Source organism: Hibiscus syriacus, unplaced genomic scaffold (assembly GCF_006381635.1).
Source record: "Hibiscus syriacus cultivar Baekdansim isolate YM2019G1 unplaced genomic scaffold, ASM638163v2 tig00000340_pilon, whole genome shotgun sequence".
NCBI classification, from domain to species: Eukaryota; Viridiplantae; Streptophyta; class Magnoliopsida; order Malvales; family Malvaceae; genus Hibiscus; species Hibiscus syriacus.
The window spans coordinates 12025898-12051203 of NW_024061783.1; the positions used below are offsets into that span (position 1 = coordinate 12025898).

The 25306-nt window shown below is 36.8% G+C and overlaps 1 protein-coding gene across 1 annotated transcript in view; it reads right to left on the minus strand.

Annotated features, from left to right (window-relative positions):
- LOC120204420 overlaps positions 1 to 25306 on the minus strand; it is an 83917-nt gene that overhangs the window by 24993 nt on the left and 33618 nt on the right. Inside the window, 14 exon segments of the mRNA XM_039204517.1 lie at positions 785 to 1058; positions 3343 to 3459; positions 3572 to 4328; positions 4409 to 4592; positions 4697 to 4781; positions 4783 to 5006; positions 5112 to 5183; positions 5262 to 5615; positions 5617 to 5841; positions 19641 to 19796; positions 19887 to 20015; positions 20676 to 21874; positions 21975 to 23542; positions 23985 to 24262. Of these exon segments, the coding sequence (XP_039060448.1) occupies positions 785 to 1058; positions 3343 to 3459; positions 3572 to 4328; positions 4409 to 4592; positions 4697 to 4781; positions 4783 to 5006; positions 5112 to 5183; positions 5262 to 5615; positions 5617 to 5841; positions 19641 to 19796; positions 19887 to 20015; positions 20676 to 21874; positions 21975 to 23542; positions 23985 to 24262 (5622 nt within the window).

Below are 25306 nucleotides of genomic sequence, written 5' to 3' on the forward strand. Positions count from 1 at the left end.
CTTCTGACCTCCCCTAATCACCAATCGTTCTGGATTCAAACTCCTACTATTAGCCACATTCACGACCTCCTTATACGATCTGTCATCTCTCAAGCTTCTCGGCTTCTCCAGCTCAGCCTGCTGTCTACCAAAAGCCTCTCTATCTAGCTTAATTCTTTCCAACTGATTTCTTTGAACCTCTGCTTCTCTTCTCCTTCCCCTCATGTACTTTGCAACCCCCAATGAGACTCTCATCCCGTCAATGAGCGTTCCGTTGACATTTTGAACTGCTCTTCTGCAACCTTCCTCCTTCGCAAATTGCACAAAAGCAAACATGGATGACTTATAATTTGGTTTAACCATAAAATTTGGAATAAAGACCCTCAATATTCTTCCATAATGGTTGAAAATCTCTCTTAACTCACATCTATTAACTCTCTTACTAAGATTATCAACAAAAACAATCCATTCCTCACCGGTGGATGAACGACCAGAAAAACGGTAAAACAAACAAGATAAAAATAAAAAATCCTGCTAACAAGTAACCTAACAGCACATAAGCAAAGCATGCAATTCAATAGTTTGAGATAGCTTATCAAAGGTGGCATTCACATGGTACTAGCAGAGACATATATCAAGTATTTGGTTCACTCGGTTCATCATTACCAATTGAACTAACTAGCAATGACAAGTTGGCATCTGATACATCAAGAGGTCATCAAATACAGAAAACTAGAAATAAACAAATTTAAAGCAATTAGCTATGACCTAGGAATACAGAAGCATTAATCAAATAGGCACCAACCTCCTTTGAGAAATTATCAATTCTATATGGCATATATCCTGTATCATCCTCTGATATGAGAATCAAGTTAGTCCCACAATTCCCCTGTAGACTTCCAACAATCTTTTCATCCTTGATGGAAACATCAGCATTCTGTACCTCCACCCGTATCATATTCATTGTACTAGAAGCATAATTTCTTATCTTCACTTGAGTGTCACCTAAATGATCTGGCAAGAAGCTGCCAGACCATTGCCAGCCAGGTTCATCAAAACACAAGGAAATCAATAAATCCCTGCAAAAGATTGGAAGTGCATAAGCCAGCTATGAAAGGGCACAAGATAATTTATGATAGTTTAATATGTTACAATCAAAATGTTACACAAAGTTATATAGGATCATCTTATGTTGCTGCAACTCTTCATTTTGCTTTAAGTACCCACATCAGACATATTTTGGCATGATGATATGACCCTCCAAATTCATGAAAAAAAACTTAGAAAAATTAAATATACCAGTGTCAAACTCATGGCTGCCATTCGATGCTGACATCCATGTCCAAGTACACCATCAACCCATTCTAATAAAAATTTAGCTAGATAATGGTAAATCACCCTCTCTCTCTTAGCCAAACAAAACTGTGTATGTTCATGTTGATTCACATAGCAATCTTGGTTCAACCCACATCCATATTGCAAACAGCATCTTCAATTAATCGAGTCATGTTAGAACCGACACGTTGAAGTGCTACAATTACTTGAACCCACCAATTAATGCAGTTCTTGGGTCTTCCTAGTGAAGTAGGGGAATACATATAGCAAGTTTTGATGATAAGAGAGCTTGATAACTTTATGAGGAAGCAAGAGATAGCATTACCAATTTCACAAAGTTTTCATTGTAAATATGAGGCTATTGAAGTGGTATTTGAAGATAGGCTACGAACAGTGAGCACATGTAAATATGAGAATCAGCAGATAAATTAAATACTTTATCACTTTGACTCGACTTCAAGAATGCTTGGTTTTCAATTCTAGGTGTTAGGGATTAGCTCATTAATAGTAAAACACAGTGGATCAAGGTTTTCTTTAAGTTACGTATAGCATAGTGTGAGGACTGGAAGTTGCTCCCATGACGCAACTTATGTGAAGGTAGGAAGCAAGAGCTTTTTTTTTTCTGAAAAAAAAGAGTGAATTTTGCGATATTATTTGACATATTCCTTGCAAACCAAATAGATATAACATATCCCAATTTATAACACATGGGAAGACTATTGCCAATATCTTATTCCCAAGCATCAAATTTTCATGAATCTATTGCTGGAGAATTCAAGATTCCCCTGAAAAAGTATCAAGTAAGATACAAAAAATTTTATATCATAGATGCAAACCCACGACCCAAAACCCAATTCTTAAAGTTGAAGAAATTTGGCAGTGTAAAGATTAGTTCTCGACACAAAAACTAGATCAAAATAAATGATAGAATTTGTCCTATGAACCCTCTAATCAAGTTGTGATTCGCAACAACAATTATTGGATGGCTCCCTACCAATCCTCTAAAAACGCATTCCTAGCAAATTGGATTATTGAGATGAAAAGATGAAAACCCCACAACTTTGGAATTAGTTAATAAGTAAAGAACTCTTCAAACAAGGGTCTCTCAACCACTAAAGAAAAGCACAGGACTTAAATTTATTAATTCTCAAAAATTGAATTGCAAAGGGCGGTTGGCCTTGGTACTATATAGACCAAATTTTTATGAACTACCTAATGAAAGATAAAACTCTTTAACTATCCTATCCAACCATAATTAAGGAATTGTATTTACAATATATTTCTAATAATTAAATAAAAACTCCTTTGAACAATAAAAATCCTAAACAAAGCTAAATATTTATAATCCTACTCGAACTTGTATCAGTTATGTTAATGTTAAAGAACAACACCAAACTAAAAACATGTTAAAAAACTTCAATTTTAATATAGGCATTCTATTTGGCTATGAATGGTAAGGCCCAACTTGAATTAAAGGACAGAACAAACTGCAAAATCAACCGATATGAGTTAACAGTTAACACCACTATGACTTCCCTAAAGTCATGTTCTAATGCCAAAAACAAAAACGAATAGGCATTTCACATTCATAACCATTAGGGCAACAAGCAATAAGAATAAGTAACATAACAAATTTGAGTTCTTATATCATGTTGTGCATTCAAAATATACCCAGTTTTACAAAGGTCCAACAAAAATTCAAAAGGTAAGAATTAGTGAGGTCATTGTTAAATTTTGTGCCTAGCCCAATTTAATCAATACGGGATTATTACCAGCTAAACATTCCGTAGCACATGTAGGAGAAGTAGATAAATTGTATGATATATCTTAACAGGCCTATCATGTGACTGGACATCACATATAGGCACAACAAACAAATCAACGAGTAGAAAAAAGGTGTGGAAAAGCATGCTCTTCAAGCAACTGGCGATAGATACAGAATCCCAACTTGAGTAGAAAAGCAAAACCACAAAAATTCATGTTAATTGATGTTGAATAAAATCATTCAACATAAAGATGGTTGAGTACCTTGTTGTATCTGTCCAATGAAGCTGTGAATGTTGCCCAACACCCAAATGATAGAGAATATCTGTCCCCTTCTGCTTATAGTATAAGTCCTTGCTGCATGCATTACTGATAACATATCTGCACATGAAAACTCTTGCTATGAATGAGACACAAAAGAATGCGTTCAAGAAAAGCAGAAGTATTTGCCAGAAGAAAACACTCCCTTTTGGATTCTTATGAAAATCATTACCTTGGTTGAAAAGTAATGGCCCGTGTCCTCCCAGCACATGCTCCAGCAATAGCATTAGATGTAACAGATAATATAAACATCGCATTTGATGAAGGCTGTGGAACAAGTACAGTCGTTGATCCACTTGGTGGGACAAGAAGAAAAGGTCCTGACCATGGAGAGTTAGGCATATTTTCTGAGTTATGTCCACGTATACAAGTAGCTATGCAAACCACAATTTCACTTCCAGCAGAAATAGGATGTGGAGAATATGTGCATGCCTTAACCCTTCCATACTCTTTTTCCACAAAGTCATTATTCCCTGAAAGCTGATTGCTTGAACCCAATCGATTCTTCAGAATATTTGACGATGTTTTGTGATCCACTAAATCATGTTGGTCAGTTTGCTTCTGAGACAATGAACTCAAAGGATTTATAACAAATCTTCCTAATTGCAGATCAAATGTTTTCCTAGTTGAAACAATGCGATATTTCGAGAAAGAACAGGAAAAACTCTCATTTTGTGGAGACTCAATAACTGAGTGTTGGTCAGAAAATAAAAGGCTCAAACCATCTCTGGAGCCCTGAAACTGCCCATTATCAACTTGATTGTAGCAGGAAGGTAAAGTACAGACAGTTCTGTCCATCTCATTGGAGAACTCTGAAATATTGAGTGGGAATGGTGTGCAATTATATAGAAGAAAGGGTACATATACAAAGAGTTCTCGAGCACCAGAAAATGCATCCATCGTCTTTTCCATAGTTACATATATTGGGCCTAGAACAAAAAAGTTAAAGATGCACTATGAAAAGCATTCATTATATAATAATGTAGGAAATCATAAACAGATATATTACCACTACAGGTATTAGGTTCAAAGGCCAAGGTTTCAGACTGAGAGAACTTTGTTCCACTGAACTTAGCAGTAGTACTGAAAGTTTCAGTGCGCGGAAACTTAAGGACTGAAGGTCTATATCCATAAATATTGAACTCCAGTGTCAGGTCATGTGATAGATCAATATGATGAAAGAAAGTGACTACCTGAAAAAATAGATGTATGTTTTACATTAGTTTAGAGCATCATACTCTAATCAGTAAAATGATGCACAAAACTACATCAGACATGGTAGAAATGAAAAACAAACCTTTGAAAGCAATGTAGCGTAGGTAATTCCACCACTTTCAATTTTCAAGGATATTGCCTCAGGAAGAAAGTTATTAATGACTAAGAGTACTTGATAAGCAACAGCGAAACGGGTCACTGCTTGGATGAGATGGGTAACATACAAAAGACCTGAGAAATCCAATCTTGCCTTCCAATGAGAGAAGATCAGAGAGGTTGTGTGCTTCACTCCACAGGTAAGAATTCCCAAGAGGACGCCACCTCATGCGACCAGCTTCAGCCAAATGGAGGGGCAGTGGGAACTCTTGACCAGGATATACTGGGTCTAGAATCTGGAATAATCAATGCAAAGATGTAATGAAGAGATGAAGACAGGTATACATAAATTTACAAAAACAATGAAATTTATAGAAATCAAACAATATATTTGTCCGCACCTTCGGTGAAATACCAAATGGGATATCAAACCGTAGTTCCAACGGAATTGAACTAGCATTTAGAATTATCACCTGAAGTTAACAGGAATTAGAAGCTAGCAAACAACTAAATGATGAAAAATCTATGATAATAAGTGCATATATACATACTGTTGAGTACAATCGTATAAGCTTGCTATACCGCTGAACAGAAACATCGAACACAACAGGTACAACAAAACCATTCTTTCCATCAGCTGCACCATTTTCTTTCAGTTTTACATTATACTGAGAATTATTTGAAAAATCAACCTCAAAATATGTAAGTCCAACAAAGTCCATCGATACAGGAGCAGAAGGCACAGACATGCCATCAAACTGAATAGTCATCAAATGATGAGCCACCCCATTGGATTGTCTCTCTCTGAGATCGTCAGAAGAATGAGTGGGCCTGTAATGAAAAAGTTGTTCATCCGGTATGTCATTAAGATAAATTGGAACGGAAGCGCCAGCTTGCACAATTTTTTCCATCTTTCTCTTTTGAGACATCAAACTGATCAGAATCTGACAATCCTTGATAAACATGATATTCAAGAGGTGAAGAAGTCAGGTTTTGAAGTATATAGGGAGCATATCTTCCTCCTGATATATTTTCAGTGAGCTGAGGGTCTAGAAATCTTTGCTTTTCAGAAGAACCGCGTTCCATGAATCCCCAGGCATCCTTAATCATTTCAATTGTCCTGAGAACAGTCTTTGATGTTTTTCAAGGGGTAAGAAAATTGATATTATAGATTAATGGTAAAAATCTACGCATGAGAAAATACTGAACAATGAGATTAGTCTGGTAACAACATCAGCATGGAGCACCTAGAAAAATCTTTCTTTTAACCTTACAAATTGAATGTGATTATACACCTATTAAAGATCTATACAAATTTGACTGTGATGCACAACCATGAACAGTAGTAGAACTATCTAGATGAACAATATTTATGACGACTACCAAATTACCTATTCTCGCTGAATGACAATGATTCAATAATTTACAACACCTTCACAATAAAACCACTTTTATGTGATTTTAAGATCAACAGTTTGCACTGTCAAGTGAGATTGTAACAATGATTTACAAAATATTTATGGAAAATGATGTGCTAATTGAAGGATTAAATTACTTTTGGACTTAGTTTACTGATTTCATCATATTTTATGAACTCATTTGTACTCTACATATACTTTATAGTGTTTTAGATTAAGAACAATGAAGTTCTAATTGAAGGATTAAATTACTTTTGGAATTAGTTTTACTAATTGCATTATATTTTATGAACTCTACATATACTTTATCCTGTTTTGAATGAGGTCAAATTGCGCTATCAACCATGTACTTGGACCACAAGACAGACTTAGCCCTAAGCCATGATAGTGGATAGCCCACCCTACAAGGATTGCGAGAATTTTAGAACACTTTCCGGGATTTGGAAGCAAAGTTCGTTGGAATGGATTTTTTTTTTATAAGAAGAATAGGGCCTCATTAAAAAACCCCTTCATAACCGTCAAGCTACGTAAGGTTAACTCCATGGACATTGGAAGGAGGAAAAAAGTGCCCAAAATTTTATTACTGAAACATAGAATACATCCATAATAAAACCATTTAAAGTACAAAAGTTCCCCACAAAAACACCCAAAGCACTAAACCACCACACCCAACCAAAACACCCCATATTATCCTATGCCCGACTTAGCTAAACTATCTTTTCCCAATTAAAACATCTCTGAATATGCCTAATAGTCACATTGTACTCCAACACTCGCTTGGCAATTTCCTTAACCAAATGAACATAAGCAGCCAGACTTGCCTCCGGATTGTTAATCCACTTCAAAGCAATAGAAGAATCACTTTCTAAAATAAGGCGCCCCTTATCACTCCACTCCAAATCCAAAAAAAGACTCAAACCAGCTTGAATTGCTTTTAGCTCGACAAGAATCAGAGTAGGGATTTAAATAGCGTTTGCGGTCTCGTTTTCGGTCGTTTTGCATTTATCGCGGTTGCGGACATAATGGATGTCATCGCAGTCACTGCGGGTGTCGCAGTCATGAAATTTTTTAAATTTAACACAATTTATCCTAAAACATAATAATTATAATTATAATGTTAAGGAGTCAGTTTTAATGACTTTTAGAATGTTTTCTAAGTGAAAATGACATATATATATTAATAATATATATCAACACTATAAGCAAGAAAAACAACACATACCTTAGAAATGGGGTAGTAGTAGTTTCACCAATTAGGATTAAATTAAATAAAAACTAAAGTTTACATTCTAAAATAAGGATTAAATTATAAAATTTTAAAGGTGGGAGGATGACAAATTAACATATTCCTTAAAAATATATCCTAGAAATTGTTTAAAATAATTAAAAAGCTATAATTCTCCATTTTGTTGACACGTATGACATATATATTTTAGTTTTTTATATTATTATTTTTTTTTGATAGAATATAGGCCTCATTAAAAACCCCCTTCCTATCCTACATGTTACATAAGTAACATGAAGGACAAAGGAAGGAGGAAAAGAGCGCCTCTGAATTGTATTAATCTTGAACATAACATACAACCAATCCATAACCATGGTCTGCTTATAACATAAGACTTAACAATCATAGACACAAACTGCAGCAAAAAAACAAGCCCCTTAAAAAACAGAACACCCCAGCTTAATAACTATAACTCATAACCACTGATCATCCTATACCAGCTTTTGCCAACTCATCCGCTTCCCAGTTAGCAGCTCTCACAATATGTCTTGAGATGATACCCCTTCCTTCCTATTATTTTTTTCTTTTACTCTAAAAATCTAACCGTGATTTGGGTTTGGGGCAGTCTTCTCTTCAACCCCATCTTCCTTCTTCCACTTTTCCTTATTCCTTTCTTTTCTCTGTTTTGCTTTCTTTTCTCTGTTTTGCATTTTCTATTTGATCTACATCTACTATTTCTAATTTTTTTCTTCTTATATTTATAGCTTACTGCCTTACTTTTTTTTTCTTCTTTTTTGCATTCTGATTTTTTTCTAATTCTTCTAAACTTAGATCTAAGGATTTCTTACCTTGTCAAATGAAAGCCAAAGCTTCATTCTTGGCCTGCTCAACTTCTTCTAGGCTTGTTCCCTTCCCGGTTTGGTCTTTGCCTTGGTGAATGGTGAGTCTTGCTTGCTCGATTGCTCTCTGTTTTTTTTAGTTTACAAAGCTTTTTGTTTGGAACTTTGGATTTCTTTCTTTTGTACCAGTTTTGCAGATTTTTTTTCTCTTTACTTTCAATTAGCTTTTGCTGCCATTTTTTACTTGTTCTGTTTTTTTAAGTCACGGTTGAATAACAGGAATAGCGTCCCGTTATCAACGCTATTTACTGTTAAACCCTAAATTGTGGCTGCGACGGACCGCTATTTTTGTGATTCCGCTACCCATCGCAATTTTCCCGAATATCGGTTTCGAACGGCGGCGCTACCACGAAATAGCGGTCGCTATTGCGATTGTGTTCCGCTATTTGAATCCCTGAATCAGAGGGCATGGTCCTGACGCTCCCGAGAAATACCCCAACCGCTTATAATCAGCATCCCTCAGTAGACCACCAATACCACTGCACCTCCAGTCACAACTTACAGCCCCATCCACATTCACATTAAAAGACCCCGGAGGAGGGAGGCACCAATGTGACTTAGGGGATACTTTCTTCGTAGGAATACGGTGCAGATCAGCCAAAGTTAAATCTCCCACAAGGCAATCTAGAAGGATAGGAAAATTTGAGTTCTTTGCCGACAACCAAGAAGCCACCCTATATCTAGCCAAAAAGAATAGATGAGTCTGATCCAACCTAACATTATTGAACACCATGTGATTTCAACATTTCCATACAATCCACATTACACCACCCGGGACGAATTTCCAAATGTCCGAATTCGGTAGTAAATCAAACCAAGTGTAGAAAAACGCATTGGGATTATTAGGCAAGACTGTATATATTCCATGACCGTAGAAACCGCACCCAAACCCCCCAAACTACTCTACATGAGAAGAACAAGTGACAAACCGACTCCGGCTCCAATCCACAGGCCGGGCAGAAAGGATCCTCGATCCCTCGAACACCCCGATTCATTAGAACAATCTTAACAGCTAACTTCTGGTGGAACACCTGCCATAGAAAAACCTCCACTTTTGAAGGTGCTATACCAACCCAAACAAGCTTCGACCAAGACAAATCCGGATAGGACAGGCTTGATACTAAGTTAATGCACGATTTAACCGAATAAACACCCTCCCAGTTTCCTTTCCAAACACAACAATCATCCGCCTCCAATCCAAGACGAACACTATCCAACATTGATAATAACTCGATCCATTGTCCAACTTCCCAATCCAGCAAATTTCATCTTATTTGGATATCCCAAACTCACCTCCCATTGTTTAGGCAACCATAGTTCGCAATGACCTCGTCCTTATCCGACAAGGCGAAAAGCCTAGGGAATTTTATCTTCAAGGGAATGTTGCATAACCAACAATCATGCCAAAACAAAATGGAATTTTCCTTCCCCACTTGCAGAATAAGGTGATTGCGAAAACAAAGGCCAAAAGCATCATTCAACCAATAGTTATTGATTATTCCTTTCCAAAGCCAAGACGAAAGGGAAGGCAAATTCTTATCCAACAAAATCGAACTTTTGTAACATACCACCCGCTTCCACCAGGACTCTTTTTCACTGATAAACTTGCATACCCATTTCCCTATTAAAGCCCTATTCATCATATTTAAATCCGTAATACCCAAACCCCCAGTAGATCCGACTTTTCTGAGTCGAGCTCCCCCACAAAAAAAATTAGCCATTAGTGACTCCAACTTTTTATGAACACCAGAAGGCAATCTGAGCAAAGACATATAGTAAATCGGCAACGCATTCAAGACATACTTTACTAAAACATCCCTCCCCGCAAGGGATAACGTCCCTGTTTTCAAGCCAACCAGCTTCTGGTAAAAAATCTTAAAGATCGGCTCCCAAAGAGCTACCGAATTTCGCCTGGCACCAAGGGGAAGCCTTAGATACTCCGTCGGAAGAACACCAGATATACACCCAATTGAATTTGCCTACTCTTTGATTGTTGATTCTTCCATATTAATACCAAATATCTTGCTCTTCGATAGATTTAATTGCAACCCTGTACACATCTTAAAGACGACCAAAATCCTCTTAATATTCTTCAATTGACCTTTTGAAGCTCTACAAAAAATTATCAAATCGTCAGCGAATTGGAAATGAGAGAGCGAGAAGAACCTATTATCGCAACCGATCTGAAAACCATCGAACAACCCTAACTTGATTGCTTTGGACAGCAAAAGACGGGATAAATTTGTGTGGACAACTAATTATGTGGAATTTTTTTTCTTAAATGTGGTTTTTTCTTCGTATTTTCCTCTTTTCTTGATCCAAGGATTTTTTGGGCAGCAGACACAATTGTCTCTTAATTCATTTCCCCTTCTCTCCCCCACAAAACTCACACCATCACACTCTCCACACTTAACCTTCCCAGCCAGCCCACCCAGAACTCAGATCCCAGCATCAGGATGCCATGTTGGATGCCTTCTACTGTCACCGAATTATATCCAAAAACTACACCAATTGTCTTCATACCCAATAGTTCAGATTTTCCAGAAAAGCCTTCCTTTTCCTACCAAATTCTCGAAGAATATGAATGACTAAAGCCAAAGATCTAGGTTTAAATAAACATCACCAGCCAGTACATTTGCATTTTCTCATTCATCATCCTCATCTACACCTTGGATCAGCTTCATTTCCTCCAAATCCTCCTCCCATCATCAAGCTACCACTTGGCTTTGTTATTCCTTTCTCTTTCTTTTTCATCTTTATTCTTCCTTTAGAGACTAAATCTAAATATGTTACCTTTGGTTATTGGAATCATGCATCAATCACATTTTCCTAGGGTTTATTTTAGTTCTTGTTTGTAATTGTGTTCATCTTTGAATCATTATGGGGTTTTTGGTCATCAAGATAAATTGGAATTGTGTACTTATCCTGTACAACTGCTGTATGCTAAGCACCTGATATTTAACAGAATCAAAAGAACAATCAGGAGAGAAAAGAACATGAATATTGAAAGATCTAAGAGAATGGGTGAGAGATTAGTAGAGAGAGAAAAGTTGAAGGGGAAGTCTAATACTGGCTAGGTCTGGAAAGCTTTTGTAGATAACCTTAGTAGGAGAGTTTCTCGACAGGAGCTAAGGGGTATTTTTTTGGCTCGGGGAACGGTGGTGAGAGTTTTCATCCCAAAAGAAACTAGAAATCCAAAATATAGATTCTCCACTTTCGCTTTTATCCAGTTTGAGAGGGAATCTGGTTTGAAGAGGGCTATTGATATGTTAAATGGTTCACTGATAGATGGGAGAAGGATTACAGTTGGAGTTGCAAAATACATTGTTGCTCGTCCAAGGAAAGAGGTAAGGAATAGTCCAGTTAAGATGGTTCCAGACTCGTTTACAGCAGGACCTTCTAAGTGGAAGGAGGTTGATCTTCCCAGAAGGAGTGTTAGGGATGCCAGATCGTACAAAGATGCTTTACTGTCCAATGCTATGAAGAACCATGCATTGGGGTACAAGGAGTCATATTCTGAAGGGAGTCACAGGGAGAAAGCTAGGAAGAATGTTCTGGAAATGCATATTCCTAATGAAAGTTCGAGCTGGGTAAAGAGATCTTTAACAGGGATTATTAAGCTTTCCCTTGATTTTAAGTCAGTTCAGGAGGCTTTCATTGATAAGGGTTATGAAGTACATGTTGCTGGTTGGGGTTATGTTCGAAATTCCTGTGCTATCATTTTCAAATCTTATGAAGAGATGATGGAGGCATGGACAAAGAAGGAAAATGAAATAGGCGTCTGGTTTTACAGAGTGGCCCCTTTACTGAATGAAGATGGAGTTCCGATGGCCTTTTGTCAGGTTGAGTTAACTGGAGTTCCTCTGTTATGCTGGAATGAATCCTTCTTGGTACGAGTTGGTGGGAGATGGGGAAATATGGTAGAAATCCATGATTCCACTAAGAAAAGGATCTCACGTTTGCGAGGATTCTTTTGAGAGTTGCAAGTCCTTTCGATGTTCCAGAATTCATTACTTTTGGATCCTATGACAGATCGTATAGAGTTAAGATCAAAGTTGGATCAGGCTATGAAGATTCAAATCCTTTTTTCAAATTTTCTCCGGTGAACAGAGCAGTTGGAGAACAGTCTGGCGAGTTGAGGTCTGAGGAAGGTAGAGACTGGGAGAAGTCAGAATATGAGGAAAGTTCTGTCAAATCAACAAAGATGTTCAGACAGAAGGCTGACTTGTGGATTGATGATGGTGCTTCTTTCGGCTCAGTACAGTCTGATGGGGAAATTCACTTTCCAAGATGTACTAAACATGGGAAAGGCATTAAAAGAGGATTGTCAGGTGTTCAGAATGGTGGGAATATCATAGTAGGTGATTTTGCAGGTTTGGGCATCAGAAATTCAAATATTTCGGCTGATTGGCCTGAGTCCCTATCCGATGACAATGAGCTGTCTGGGTTGGAGGCTAATAAGATAATTCCTTCTGGGCCAGGCTATATAATTGACAAGTTTGGTAAATTGGTTCAGAACAGGGGGATTAAAGAGGCTAGCAGTGTTAAAAAATAGAATAAGGGGACCAGCTTCTTTTCAGTTTCGTCTGCCAGTGAAGATATTGAGGATTCTAAATCTAACTTTTCGCTGATAGATCCTAATTCAGAATTATTGAAGAGCCACTTAAGAAATAAAGTGATGGTGGTGCATAAAAGCTCGTTATCTACTAAAGGTGAGCCTCTAGAGAGAAGGAAAATGGCCAGTTACAGAAGAGTTTATAGGAGGGAGAGGAAATATTGGCATGGGGAGAATCCAAAGGAATTAATGCAACAGAGATTGTTCCAGATCCAAAGAAAGTTAATAATCAGGTCTGCACGTCAGTTCATCAGATTTCTACAGCAGCAGAGTTTAATTTTCAAGGCAGAGAGGAGACAAATTTAGTAGAAGCAGCTAGGGTTAGTAGTTTTGATGGAGAGCCAGAGGGTTGTGTTAAGGATAGACATATGTTCAATTCCAAATCTGATTTTTGTAAGAAAAGGGCAAAAAGATCATTGGTAAGAGAAGCTCTAGAACATGTTAACATTTATACATCTTCTTCAGAGTTTTTGGAGCTTTTGGATGAAGCAGTAGCTGCATGGCAAGTGAGTCAGATTCTGGGGGTTTCTTTTACTCAGGGGAAGGAAGCTTTTTTGAATAAAATCATTAAATTAGAACAAGGCATGAATATGGCCAATTGAGTTGCCATAGTGGGGAAGTCAGTTTTTCAAGCAATATTAATGAAGGATAAATTAGCAATAATTTCATGGAATGTAAGGGGCTTGGGAAGAAGAGAAAAACAGAAAGCAGTTCAGAGATTAGTCTCTAGCACATATCCTTCCTCTCTTTGGCTACAAGAAACTAAAGCAGAGAAGTTACAAAGATCTTTTCTGAGAAGGAATGAGCTGAATATTTTTCAGGGTGTCATTGAATCTCCAGTTGTTCGTTCTTCAGGGGGTTTATTATGTTTTTGGGATGAAAATGTGTTTGAGATGGGAAAATCACTGCATTAACAGAAGATTCATTGCTGTTGTAGGGAAATTCAGATTGCATCAATTCAGAAGTGTTCTTATAAATGTTTATGGGCCCTCAGTGGAGGAAGAAAACGAAAGCTTTTTTGAAGAACTTAGGGTGTTCATTTCTGGACAGAATCTGTCGGTTTGTGTTGGAGGGGATTTTAATGTATACTTGTGTGAAGATGAGAAGGTGGGTAGAGCTCAAAATAGATTCTCAATGAGGATTTTTTCTCAGTTTATTCAGTCTTTAGGGTTAATTAATCTGCCTTTGAATGGGGGCAGGTTCACTTGGTGTAATAACCAAGATGATCCAACATTTGTTAGATTGGATAGGTTCTTGGTGGATGGTCAATTTTTGGCTACATTTCCTGAGATTATTCAGTCTCGTCTCTTATTCCTAAATCCATTTCGGATCACAATGCTATTTTATTACAAGATGAAGGAATTGATTGGGGAAAAGGGCCTTTTAGACTTTTTAATTATCTAATGGAGGAGGACGATTTTGAGGAAATGGTCAGACATTCCATTACAGACTGTAAGAAGCCTGGGAGAAAAGGTGGAATCTTAAGTATTTTGAGGAACTCTAAAGCAGCCATCACAAATGGGCAGGGAATAAAAACAAGTTTCCGGGAGCAGCAATCTCAGATTTAGAAAAAGAAAATTCAAAAGCTTGAGGAGGATGCCCAGCAATTGAATGTCAGTTCTGTTCAGGGGATTGCTGATGAGATTAGTGTTTGCAGAGCAGAATTATGGAGACTTCATAGAATTGAGGAGCATATTTGGTTTCAAAATTCTAGGAAGAAATGGATTAATGATGGGGACCGAAACACAAGATTCTTTCATACTTGTGCTTCAGTTAGAAGAAAACGAAATGCTTTGAATGCTTTAATAGTTGATGGGAATATTACTCATGATCCAACTGTTATCAAGGCCAAGGTCAAATATCATTTTTTCAAAATTTTCAATGATCGGTCTACTTTAGACGTTGAGGATATTGATTTGGTTTTTCCTAGAATTTCACTCGAACAGAATATGCTTTTGGAGAAAGATTTTTCCGAGGAGGTTTGGGAGACTATAAAGTCTTGCGGCAGTAATAAAGGTCCGGGCCCCGACGGTTTGAACATGGGTTTTTTTAAAAGGTTTTGGTCTGTTCTTAAGGGAAACATTATGCAGTTTTTTCACAGATTCTTTGTGGGGAAGGATTGGGAACATGGTATTAACCATACTTTTATCACCCAAATTCCTAAGGAATCAAACATTGGAAGCCTTGATGATTATAAGACCTATAAGCCTAGTAGGAGGAGTTTATAAGATATTATCCAAGTGTCTTGCAAGGAGGCTCAGAAGTTGTATAGGAGATATTATCAGCCCGACTCAATTTACTTTTATACCCGGTCGACAAATTTTGGATTGCTCTCATTGCTAACGAGGGTATTGATTATTGGAGGAAGAAAGGGCTAAAAGGTTGTGTTTTTAAAGTTGATTTTAAAAAGGCATATGATACGGTTGACTGACCTATTTTGTTCAAGGTGATGGAAAAGATGGGATTCAGTTTCACTTGGATAAGTTGGATTAGGAAATGTGTTTCTACAGCTTCAATTTCTGTTTTAGTCAATGGGGTTCCATCCGAGGAGTTTCCAATGGCCAAGGCTCTTAGACAAGGATGTTCACTCTCACCTTTATTATTTAATCTAGTTATGGAATTACTGAATCTATTAATCCGAAGGGCTGTTTCTAAGGGATTATTTTCTGGTATGACAGTTGGCAAGGAAGGGTCCTTTAATCTTACGCACTTGCAGTTTACGGATGACTTAATTATTTTTTGTGGAGCTTCGAAGACTCAAATTATGAATGTGAAGAGGGTGCTTAGAGTATTTGAGGTTAAGTCAGGGTTGTAACGAAACCTTAAGAAAAGCAAATTGTTCGGGATTAATATTCCCCAACAGGAGGTTAAGACTTGGGCAGATTCTATTGGTTGTACAGTGGGAAACTTCCCCTCTAATTATTTAGGCCTCCCTCTAGGTGCTACTAAGAATTCCTCTGTGATTTGGGAACCAATGGTGCAGAATTTTCACTCTAAATTAGCAGGTTGGAAGGCTGCTACTCTATCTTTAGCAGGGAGATTGGTTTTGATCAAATCGGTTCTTTCCTCACTGCCTACGTATTTTTTATCTTTGTTCAAGATTCCAACTTCTATCCTTAAGTCTCTCAATTCAATTATGTCTAAATTTTTATAGGGAGGGGGTGGTAATAAGAAGATACACTGGGTTAAATGGGATGATGTTTGCAGATCAAAGAATAAGGGAGGTTTGGGAGTTCGGAATCTGATTTGTATGAACAGGGCACTGCTAGAGAAATGGTCTTGGAGGTTTGCAAATGAGAGAAGTTATGTTTGGAGGAATTTTATTTGTAGCAAATACAACATTGATTCTTCCAGATTACTGTTTGATAGCAAGATTTCTACCCAATCTTCCCGGTTATGGAGATCAGTGGTTAATAACCAGTACAAACAAGACTCCTTTGGTTCTAAGTTTCGTAGTTTGTGCAATTTTCACGTTGGAAATGGTAAGCATGTTCGATTTTGGCAAGACAGCTGGGCTGCTGATTTTCCGTTTCAGATTCTGTTTCCTAGACTGTTTTCGCTTTCTACTAATAAATATGGTAAACTTTGTGAGTTTGGGGAATTTCTTTCTTCGGGCTGGATTTGGGATGTTCAAGTTCGAAGAAATTTAAATGATTGGGAGCTTGAACAATGGTGTAATTTGGTGAGCATCATTTCTTCTTTTTCTCTATCTCTTGATTCTAGTGATGGTTTGATTTGGAAAGGCAGTGGGGACGATGTTTATACAGTCGGTTCTTGTGTTGAGAGGTGTGGATCAGGTTCAGAAGATGTTCATTTCTGGAATAAAATTGTTTGGAGAGGATTGGTTCCCCTAGAGTTGAAACATTAGTGTGGCAAATTGTGCTTCACAAAATTGCTGTTAAAACCGAATTGGTTAAAAGAGGTGTTCAAGGTATTGAGGATGAGTTATGCACTCTTTGTAGAATGGTTGAAGAAACTTCATCGCATCTATTCTTTTCTTGTTCGGTTGCGTGGTCTTTGTGAAACAAATTTCTAAATTTTTGGAGGTTTAGTTCTGTGTTTCCTGCAGAAGCAAAAAGTTTTCTTCTAGCTTGGGATGAGTTGAAATCCAATTCTGCAATATGGACTTTCATTCCTGGGGCAATTATTTGGTCAATCTGGAAAATCAAAAATTTTATTGTTTTTGAAGGGGGAAAGCTTAATCAGTCTGAATTATTTTTCTTAACAAGAGTTAGGCTGGCCTCTTGGTTTCTAGCAAAGAATAAGGATGTTTCTATTACTAAAGACTCTTTAATTTCTGATCCTTCTATAGGGGATTCCTATTCGTCCTACAATTTCTTGAAGTCTTCTATAATCCCTTGGTTACCTCCCCCTATGGGTTTCGTCAAGGTAAATGTGGATGTAGCCACTAGCAGTGATTGGAAGGAATCAGGTCTTGGAGGTCTTATGAGGGATCAATCTGGTGCAATCCTAGTTTCTTTTCAGGAGCCAGCTGGTTCAGGACCAACATTGAAGGAACTTAAAGCTATTCAAAGGGGTATTTCTTTCTTTGCCTCTTTTCAAGGGAGGGTTAAAGATAGGCTGATCGTTGAGAGTGATTGCAGGGTTGTAGTAGACTGGATAAATAATGTTGACTCGTGTCCAATTGTATATGGTTTTATTGTTAGAGATATTGTTGATAGTCTTAGAACTTTCGAGGGGGTTGTTAGATGGGTTGCAAGGATAGCGAATATGGATGCTGATGCTTTAGCAAAGGCTGGTATAGGTTGATTTTTATGTTGTTGGCTTCTTTGGTTTGGTTTTCTGGCTCCTGTATTGTTTGTAAGGGTTTTTTGGAATAGTTGTTCCAAGGTTGTAATTCTATTTTCTATAATGAAATTATAAGGCACTCTTTTCCTCCTTCCGATGATTAAGAAGCTTCTATACAAGCTCCATTAATCAAGAATGAGGTTTTTAATGAGGCCTTCAAATCTTATCAAAAAAAAAAGATAAATTGGAACTAATGGTCAATTTATTAGTTTTATCCAGGAAAAAGAGTGTTATTTATGATGATAGTAACTTAATATTCAAATAAGATTCCTCTCATGTAGACTCTTTTAAACCTTTTTCACTCATTTTCTTTGTCAACTGTAGTTTCACACGAAAATGGGGTTCTGGAAGAAGCTCTGTCACCATTCACAATGAAGTCTACCAAGTGTTCTAATGTTAGAAGGGAAAGAGAACCATATGACAACCCATTTATGCACTTGAACCAGATCCAGAAACTACGGCTGCACTTTTTTTTCGTTCCCTTGTAGAATGAGAGACAATGTAGTAAATCTTTAGTTTGGATTTAGGGTTTGTTTTCTTTGTATAAGATTTTCCTCATCCTGTATTAAATTTGACTTTAAGATAAAAGCATGGATACTTCTTCCACAAGAGTTCCAATAATCAGGTATGTTTCAAACATGGCTCCAACATATGAAATATGTGTTAGACACCGGAGAACATGCCAAAGAAAGTAAAATCAACAATAGTCAAAATGTTTGAATGCACCTGGACACATACGGGCACAGCCAGAAAAGTATGAACAAGGCTAACACGCAATGAAGTTTCTTTTTCTTTTGGGTGGGTGTTGTTTGGGGGGGGGGGGGCGGGTTGTTCAGTTTCCCGCAGATACTAAAGTACTAATGAGTATAAGCCCACAACTAAGGTAGTCAAATACTTGAGATTCATAAAAGAAACAAAAAATAGCATAGAGAAAATTAACAAGGAGATTTTGGTGTTGGCAAACATGGAGTATAAGCAAAGCATCAACCTAAACAAGAACTGACACATATGAAAAGAATTCTCTTGACGAGTAATTTATTTATTTTTGAATAGTTGAATAATTTAGTGTGTGATAAATTAGGCTCTTTCAGCCTTGAGTTTGAGTTATTTGATTCTAATGGATTTTTAGGTTGAAGCTTTTAGATTCAAAACTAATTTATCTGCATGAAAAAATTTGATTGAGAACTATGAATGTTACAATTTTACAGAATATTATTACATAAAAAAAATACTATTTTCATTTCTTACTATACCCATGTAATTTTCTAGAAATTTTCATGTGGTCATATCCATGTCATGTTGTAGCGATCCAACATATGCCAAATGACCACGAAGCAAAGCAGTGAGGAACTTTCAAAATTTTAAAAATTTCCATGTAGCAGTCATCCCACATTAGCATTGTCAATGCCATAAAACCCCCCACCACCCCTTGATGCAATCTCACATTTAAATAATCCAAACGGAGAACACCTAACGACCAGCAAATAAGCTCGCTCACTACATCAGCTAAGTCAACACCTCAGCATTGGGTCAACATTTGAGCCAGCAGACTCGACGAAGGAAAATTAACTCTATTATCAATTGAACTAAAATTATTGTGAAAAAGCTGATGTAGAATAATTCTCAAAATCGGTGCAGAGGGACTAACTCTGCACTACGGCCCAAGTAAAGTGATCAATAGTACAATTTGACTCATTCATGCATGGAGTTTCAATAACCAATATTAATGATGAATTGAGTTTAGGCGCGACCAGATACCGTAATGCTCTGTTTTACCATTATTTCCCCTCTGCTAATTTCTCTGCTCCTTACCCATTTCCCTAAGATATCCCGTCTACCTTTCCTTTCTCCAACTCTATTCCACTCATCCCCTATTCCACCTCGACTGAACAGCAAAGTCAATTATCTGAAAGGTGATCACACAACAACTAAAAACATGAAAACAAAATAACATCAGCATATACCTCAATTAGGGGTTCTGTAAAGTTGAAGTTAAGATGTCCTGCTGAAATGAGATGTACATCTGTAATTAGGGAGTTGTCCATCAGAGCATTCAGCTCTTGTTTTCTAATTATCTCCATTTCAAACTTCCAGGGTTCGAGAAAAGGCTCCCAGAAGACCTACAACAAGTGCAAGCAGTGCAGCTAGGAACATAAGCCATGTTTAAAGATATAATATACAATAGCAATAAATATTATATACCACAATACCTTGTGAACATTATTGTAATTCACTTGGAGATCACACGCAACTGCACTTTCCATGCTGTTTTGAGTAACGCTAGCACGTAATAGTAAGTTCCTCAGAAGAATTTCCAAAAGTGGTCCACTACAACTCCACTGAAAAATATAATAGCAGAAGATATATATTACAGATAAGAACATAAGCTAATAAATAAAATGGTAAGATATGGCCAACTCAACCACATAGAGTGGTTTAGTTTTTTTGATAGATAGAACACAGTTATTTTAATTAAAAAGAAATGAAAATAAAAACATGCGTAGATATCTGCCTAGTTGCAATACATATAGTTTATCTCAACAAATACAAATTTTGAGAAGCAGCCAAACGACAACGCTATTTCTCATAACATGTACTTGGAAAGAATATCATGCCTTTCTATCTCTCACATCACTGGTGGTGGAAGTGTGATTTAGAAAATAAGTATAAAAACTTGAAATTAGAACATTGACCCACACCAGATCTAGTCATCACATCCAACACATCATGCAAACTCTACATATAGAAGGCAAATTTATTGACAGAATTGAGGTATGTGAATTAATCTACAGTTAACAACTTTTAAACAACAAATAGCACAGAGACATACACATAAAGATGTATACAAGACAAGAATGAGGCTTAATGCATCATCAGAAACCATTTTTCAACAGAAACAGAATGCAACAACAAATAGAGCATACACAATAACACCAATTAACTCTTCCCAACTACAAGTTCCACGGTTCAAAGTCAAGAAGATATAGTAGTAAAGTTACCCTTCCATCAGATAGCATAAGAGAGCCCCTCCTTAGCTGGATCTTGAACTCCATACTTCCAAAGTTATACTGAGATCTTGATCCAGGAACATCAAATCTTACATCACGCAAGAAAAAGAATATTTGATGTGATAACCATATGTCCAGATGGTCACATTGAATCCCCAGATTGGCTTGTACTGCCTTTTTATGAATATTGCATATTTCAGTATCCACATTAACTTGAAATATATGGAAGAGAGGCAAATAGTTGGCATTATCATCGCCTTGAGAACCCACGGAACCACTTGTTTTTCCTAAAATGCATTTGAACTTTGCATTTTTACCAGAAATAATTAGTTCAGTACTTTTGCAGTGTGTCGTAAATGTCAAAAGTTTACAATGCTTCCCTTTAGTGCCAGTAGAAGAAACATTCTGCCAGCCTTCCTCAGTGAACACCACTTCAGTAATTTCTCCAGAAACATGCATTGGAAAATAAACCGTAATGCCAATATTTTCAGACCTCAGGATAAGAACTGTTTTCTGCATCATGCTAAGTGGCACATTACTTGAGGCACTTAACACTTTATCAGAAATTTGAGGAACATGTTCTGATGCATTATGAGATGGATGAGTCCTATTCATGGCTGAACTGCCAGGCAATGAATCCAACTTTGTAGTTTTGGTAAGTTTTTGCCCATAAGTATAAAAAAGGTCAAGGACCTCAGTCCAGTCGGAACAATGTAGCCAGATGTTAAGAGAAGGAAGACAAATACAGAAGTCATTTTGGTATGGATCGGATTTTGAGAAAGAAAGATCAAGAACTGACGTGGTTGAGGAAGTATCAGAACAGCGTGCTAGTATATCCGAATTTGGCAGTGACGATAATTTTAACGAGAAAAAATTTAAAACCAAGTTCATGTGCATCTCATTTATCAGAGACATGGAGCAAATAAAGTTCATTTCAGCTTTAGCAACTGGCTCAAGCGTGTCTTTCCCCAAGCGATTCAATTTTATCAAGAGTGATTCAACATAACATCTGACTTCAATAAAGGTCAAGGAAGACTCTACAAGTGAAACTGCCCTATTTTCCTTTTGCAACCTCCTTGACCGTAGAAACTGTAAAGCATCAGATGTGTAAGCTTTTGATTCATCGTGAAGAAGGGAAAATTGGTCTATGATTTCCAGTAGCGCTTCAAGCCCATCAAAGAAGTAAAAATCTGTCAAAATGACCTAGAATAGATTAATCAAGCAGTATCATAGAATAATGTAGTAATAACAAATTGAAAAAGTGAGGGGATTATTCTGTATTTATCTTACCATCAATAAAAAATTGACAATCACCAATCCTTGACATGATACATGTGTAAGCAGAATAATTTGCAGAAAGGCATTCCAATTCACTAGGTATTCTGATCCAAAAATCAGCACTGAATGGTGTCATCAAAGGGAAATTTCTTGGTTTGGTACCTGGAATAAACGTAATGCAATCATCCTCGAACAACAACAATGATAGGGACAAACCACGTCCAAATATATTCAGACAATTATTTGATCTTGCAATTTTGTTTTCTGGAACCACACATTCAGGAGGGATATCCTTCAGTACCTCACTCAGAACACAATGCTTCATAAAACTACCATATAACCGTTGAATATCTGTCCTCAGAAACTGATGGTCATCACTTATGATGGGTATAATCAAAGTGGATTCCAGAATCTCAAATTTACAAATGAAAGCAATTTCACTTTGGTTATCCATACACTCAACACTTTTGCTTTTAGACTGCACACTTGAGTTTGAACTCCAATCATGAAGTGAAAAGTAACCAACTATGATGGCCAAGTAATTGAAAGGTAGAACGCAACATGTATGCTGAATTCCGAATCTAACTTCAAGCTGCGAACTTAGTGATCCAAAATTCCTTTGCTTCACACATATATTTAAGATAGGATAAAGGTCAGGTGAAGATGGACCCCACAAAAAGTTCTGGCAATTATTGGTCCAACATGCTGATGTGAGAATCACCCCTCCAGAAGAGGAGACCAGATCCATACCATCATCATAAATGCTAAGGGAAGATTTTGAGGTTGGCAGTGTTATTGTTCCAACAATACACGAAGAATCATGGAAATGCAGTTTAAAACCCGAGAGATTGATGTCAATAGCATATATACTTGCATCAGGAGAACTCTCTGACAGAGGAAATGTAACCATATTGGATTTTAGTGGTGAGGAATGAAACTGGTTGGATCCCTTCTTCAAAGTGCAATTTGTGCTACTCAACTTGTTATCTCTTAAATTGAATGACTTCTTCCAATCAGGAACGGAAAAACGAAGTGAACTCTCCAGACTACCAAGGGAACTGTAATTATATATTGTAACAAATGGAAAACAATCCATAGATATGCTTGTGTCATCAGATGCCCCTATTTCAGAGTAATTTGAGAAACCAAATCGTTGGTACTGAAAACCTGGCATATCTTTTGTACTTTTAGCTTCAAAAGTGGGGCCCGAAGTATTCTCAGCTCCAATGCATGCACTAAATGAACATATTCTATCATAAAACCCAGCCAACAACCCAAATATACATGGATAGCAATGTAGGTCAGCATCATTCAGGTCTACTGTGAGCTTGTGACTTATGAAATCTATACTTCCAATAGCTTCATAATATAAAAGAAAACAAGTCTCGGTAGTTGTATTCTCGTGACAAAGGCTATCACTTGCATTACCAAGTTTAATAGACATACTATTTACAGTATTTGAAGGATATAGATCACCAGATGAGCATAAAATATAATTATTCGTTTCCCCACTCGTATGTGCAGTAACCTTCATTCCCTTCAAAGAGACTTGGCACGTCTCATACTCTAGGAGAGAATACCTGCAATTGTACGAAATTTAAGTTTCAAAGCATATGCACCTACCTAGCATTCAATAATGAAATTCGAAAGTAGTATTTTTTTTTTTTGGATAAAAGTAGGTCTCATTAAAAAACCCCTTCTTAATTGACCCTCTCCAAAAGGAAAGGAACAATTAGCGTAAGGAGGAAAAGAGCACCTCAATATATTGATATATCATAAATACAACAGTACACATTTGCATAACAACATAAAAGACTGTCCTCTGAAAAAGCAGTAAATAACCTATAAATTCGAAAGTAGTATTCATTGCTAATTAATTTATTAACGAACTTAGAAAATAAAAAATATATATGACACGTGTATACAATTTCAAAAAACCTGTAGATTAATCTCAGTTATATCCACATGAGAGAAAAATACATCCGCATATTTTAATAGGAAAATTAACAGTAAGGAACATACCACACATCTAGAGCTCTTAGAGCAAGCACGATGGAAGAGCTATGTTCTCCATCATTAGCAAGATCAACAAGAAGCTTGGCAGAATTGATGTTTGCAGTTAGAGTCAAGGAAAAAGGAGGGTCCCCTGGCTGACTTGCTACAGAATGAATTGAATTTGTGTTACTCAGCACGACAGGTTCAGATCTTGAACATTGTCTATTAAGAACTATCAGTGAAACAACTGACTCATATATCGATAGAGAAAAGTTTGCATCAAGTGATTCTACAGAAACATAAACCTGCAATCAAGAGAGCTACTCAGAACGAAAATCCTAAAAGTACATATCTTACATACAAATGCAAATCCAACTAAAAAAGCCAAGAACTTAAACAATCCCAGGAATAGAACATTTTCTGTAGGATGCTTAATTCCTCAAGTAACTTAAAATGGCAAAATTGCAAAAAGAAAAGGAGAAGGGAGAAACAACAAAAGAGAACCATAAAATCTGTTCATATCGAAGTCCCATGGTCCTTAGCAGCTCCAGTTAAAATAATTCAGAGAGCTCCACAGAAAATGATATTAATAGAACCGTTCAATGAGTTGCAGGCAATTGGGCAAAAGAATACAGGCTTTCAAGAAATACAGGAGGGTTAGAGTTCAGAGATCTTCATCAGAAACATGGTTGTATGTGCGGACATATGAGTAAAAGCTTTACACAAAGCACTTACTTTAATGAATTCAAATATTGTATAGAAAAAATTTACAATAACTAGCTCTAAGAGAAGATCCTTTCCTGCTTTTATTTTGATTTAACCGCATGATAAAACTAGAGGGACAAGGACTTAATTCAGAAGATGATAAAAAGCTTTATCGCATTGAGAAACAAGATTTCAGACAACAAAATTTTGTTCTGAACCTGTATGAGAGATGCTGCTTTTAAACTAAATCTTAATAAAGAGCATTTTTACTATCCAAGTTAATGTAAGAAATGTCATAACATGAAAATTTTAGGGGCAGCAAAAAGGGACTTCATCTGAAGAAACAACCAAAAATTTCTTCTGAAATAACTTAACAATTTAGTAATACCTGGCTGAATCTAGGCATTGACATAATTTATAATTTACAAACACGAAGAAAGAAAAAAATTGAGATCACTAGAGGGAAGAGAATGGAGACGGAGGACCTCCAGAGTACATAAGCAAGCATAAGATAAAGAATGTTCAGTTTCAGAAAAAATAGAAGTGCATCAAAGATTGTGTGGGGATAGTTAGACCTCACCAGCTATGACAAAAGTACACTCCATACCAGATAAATATACATCTACAAGATTCCATCTAGTTAC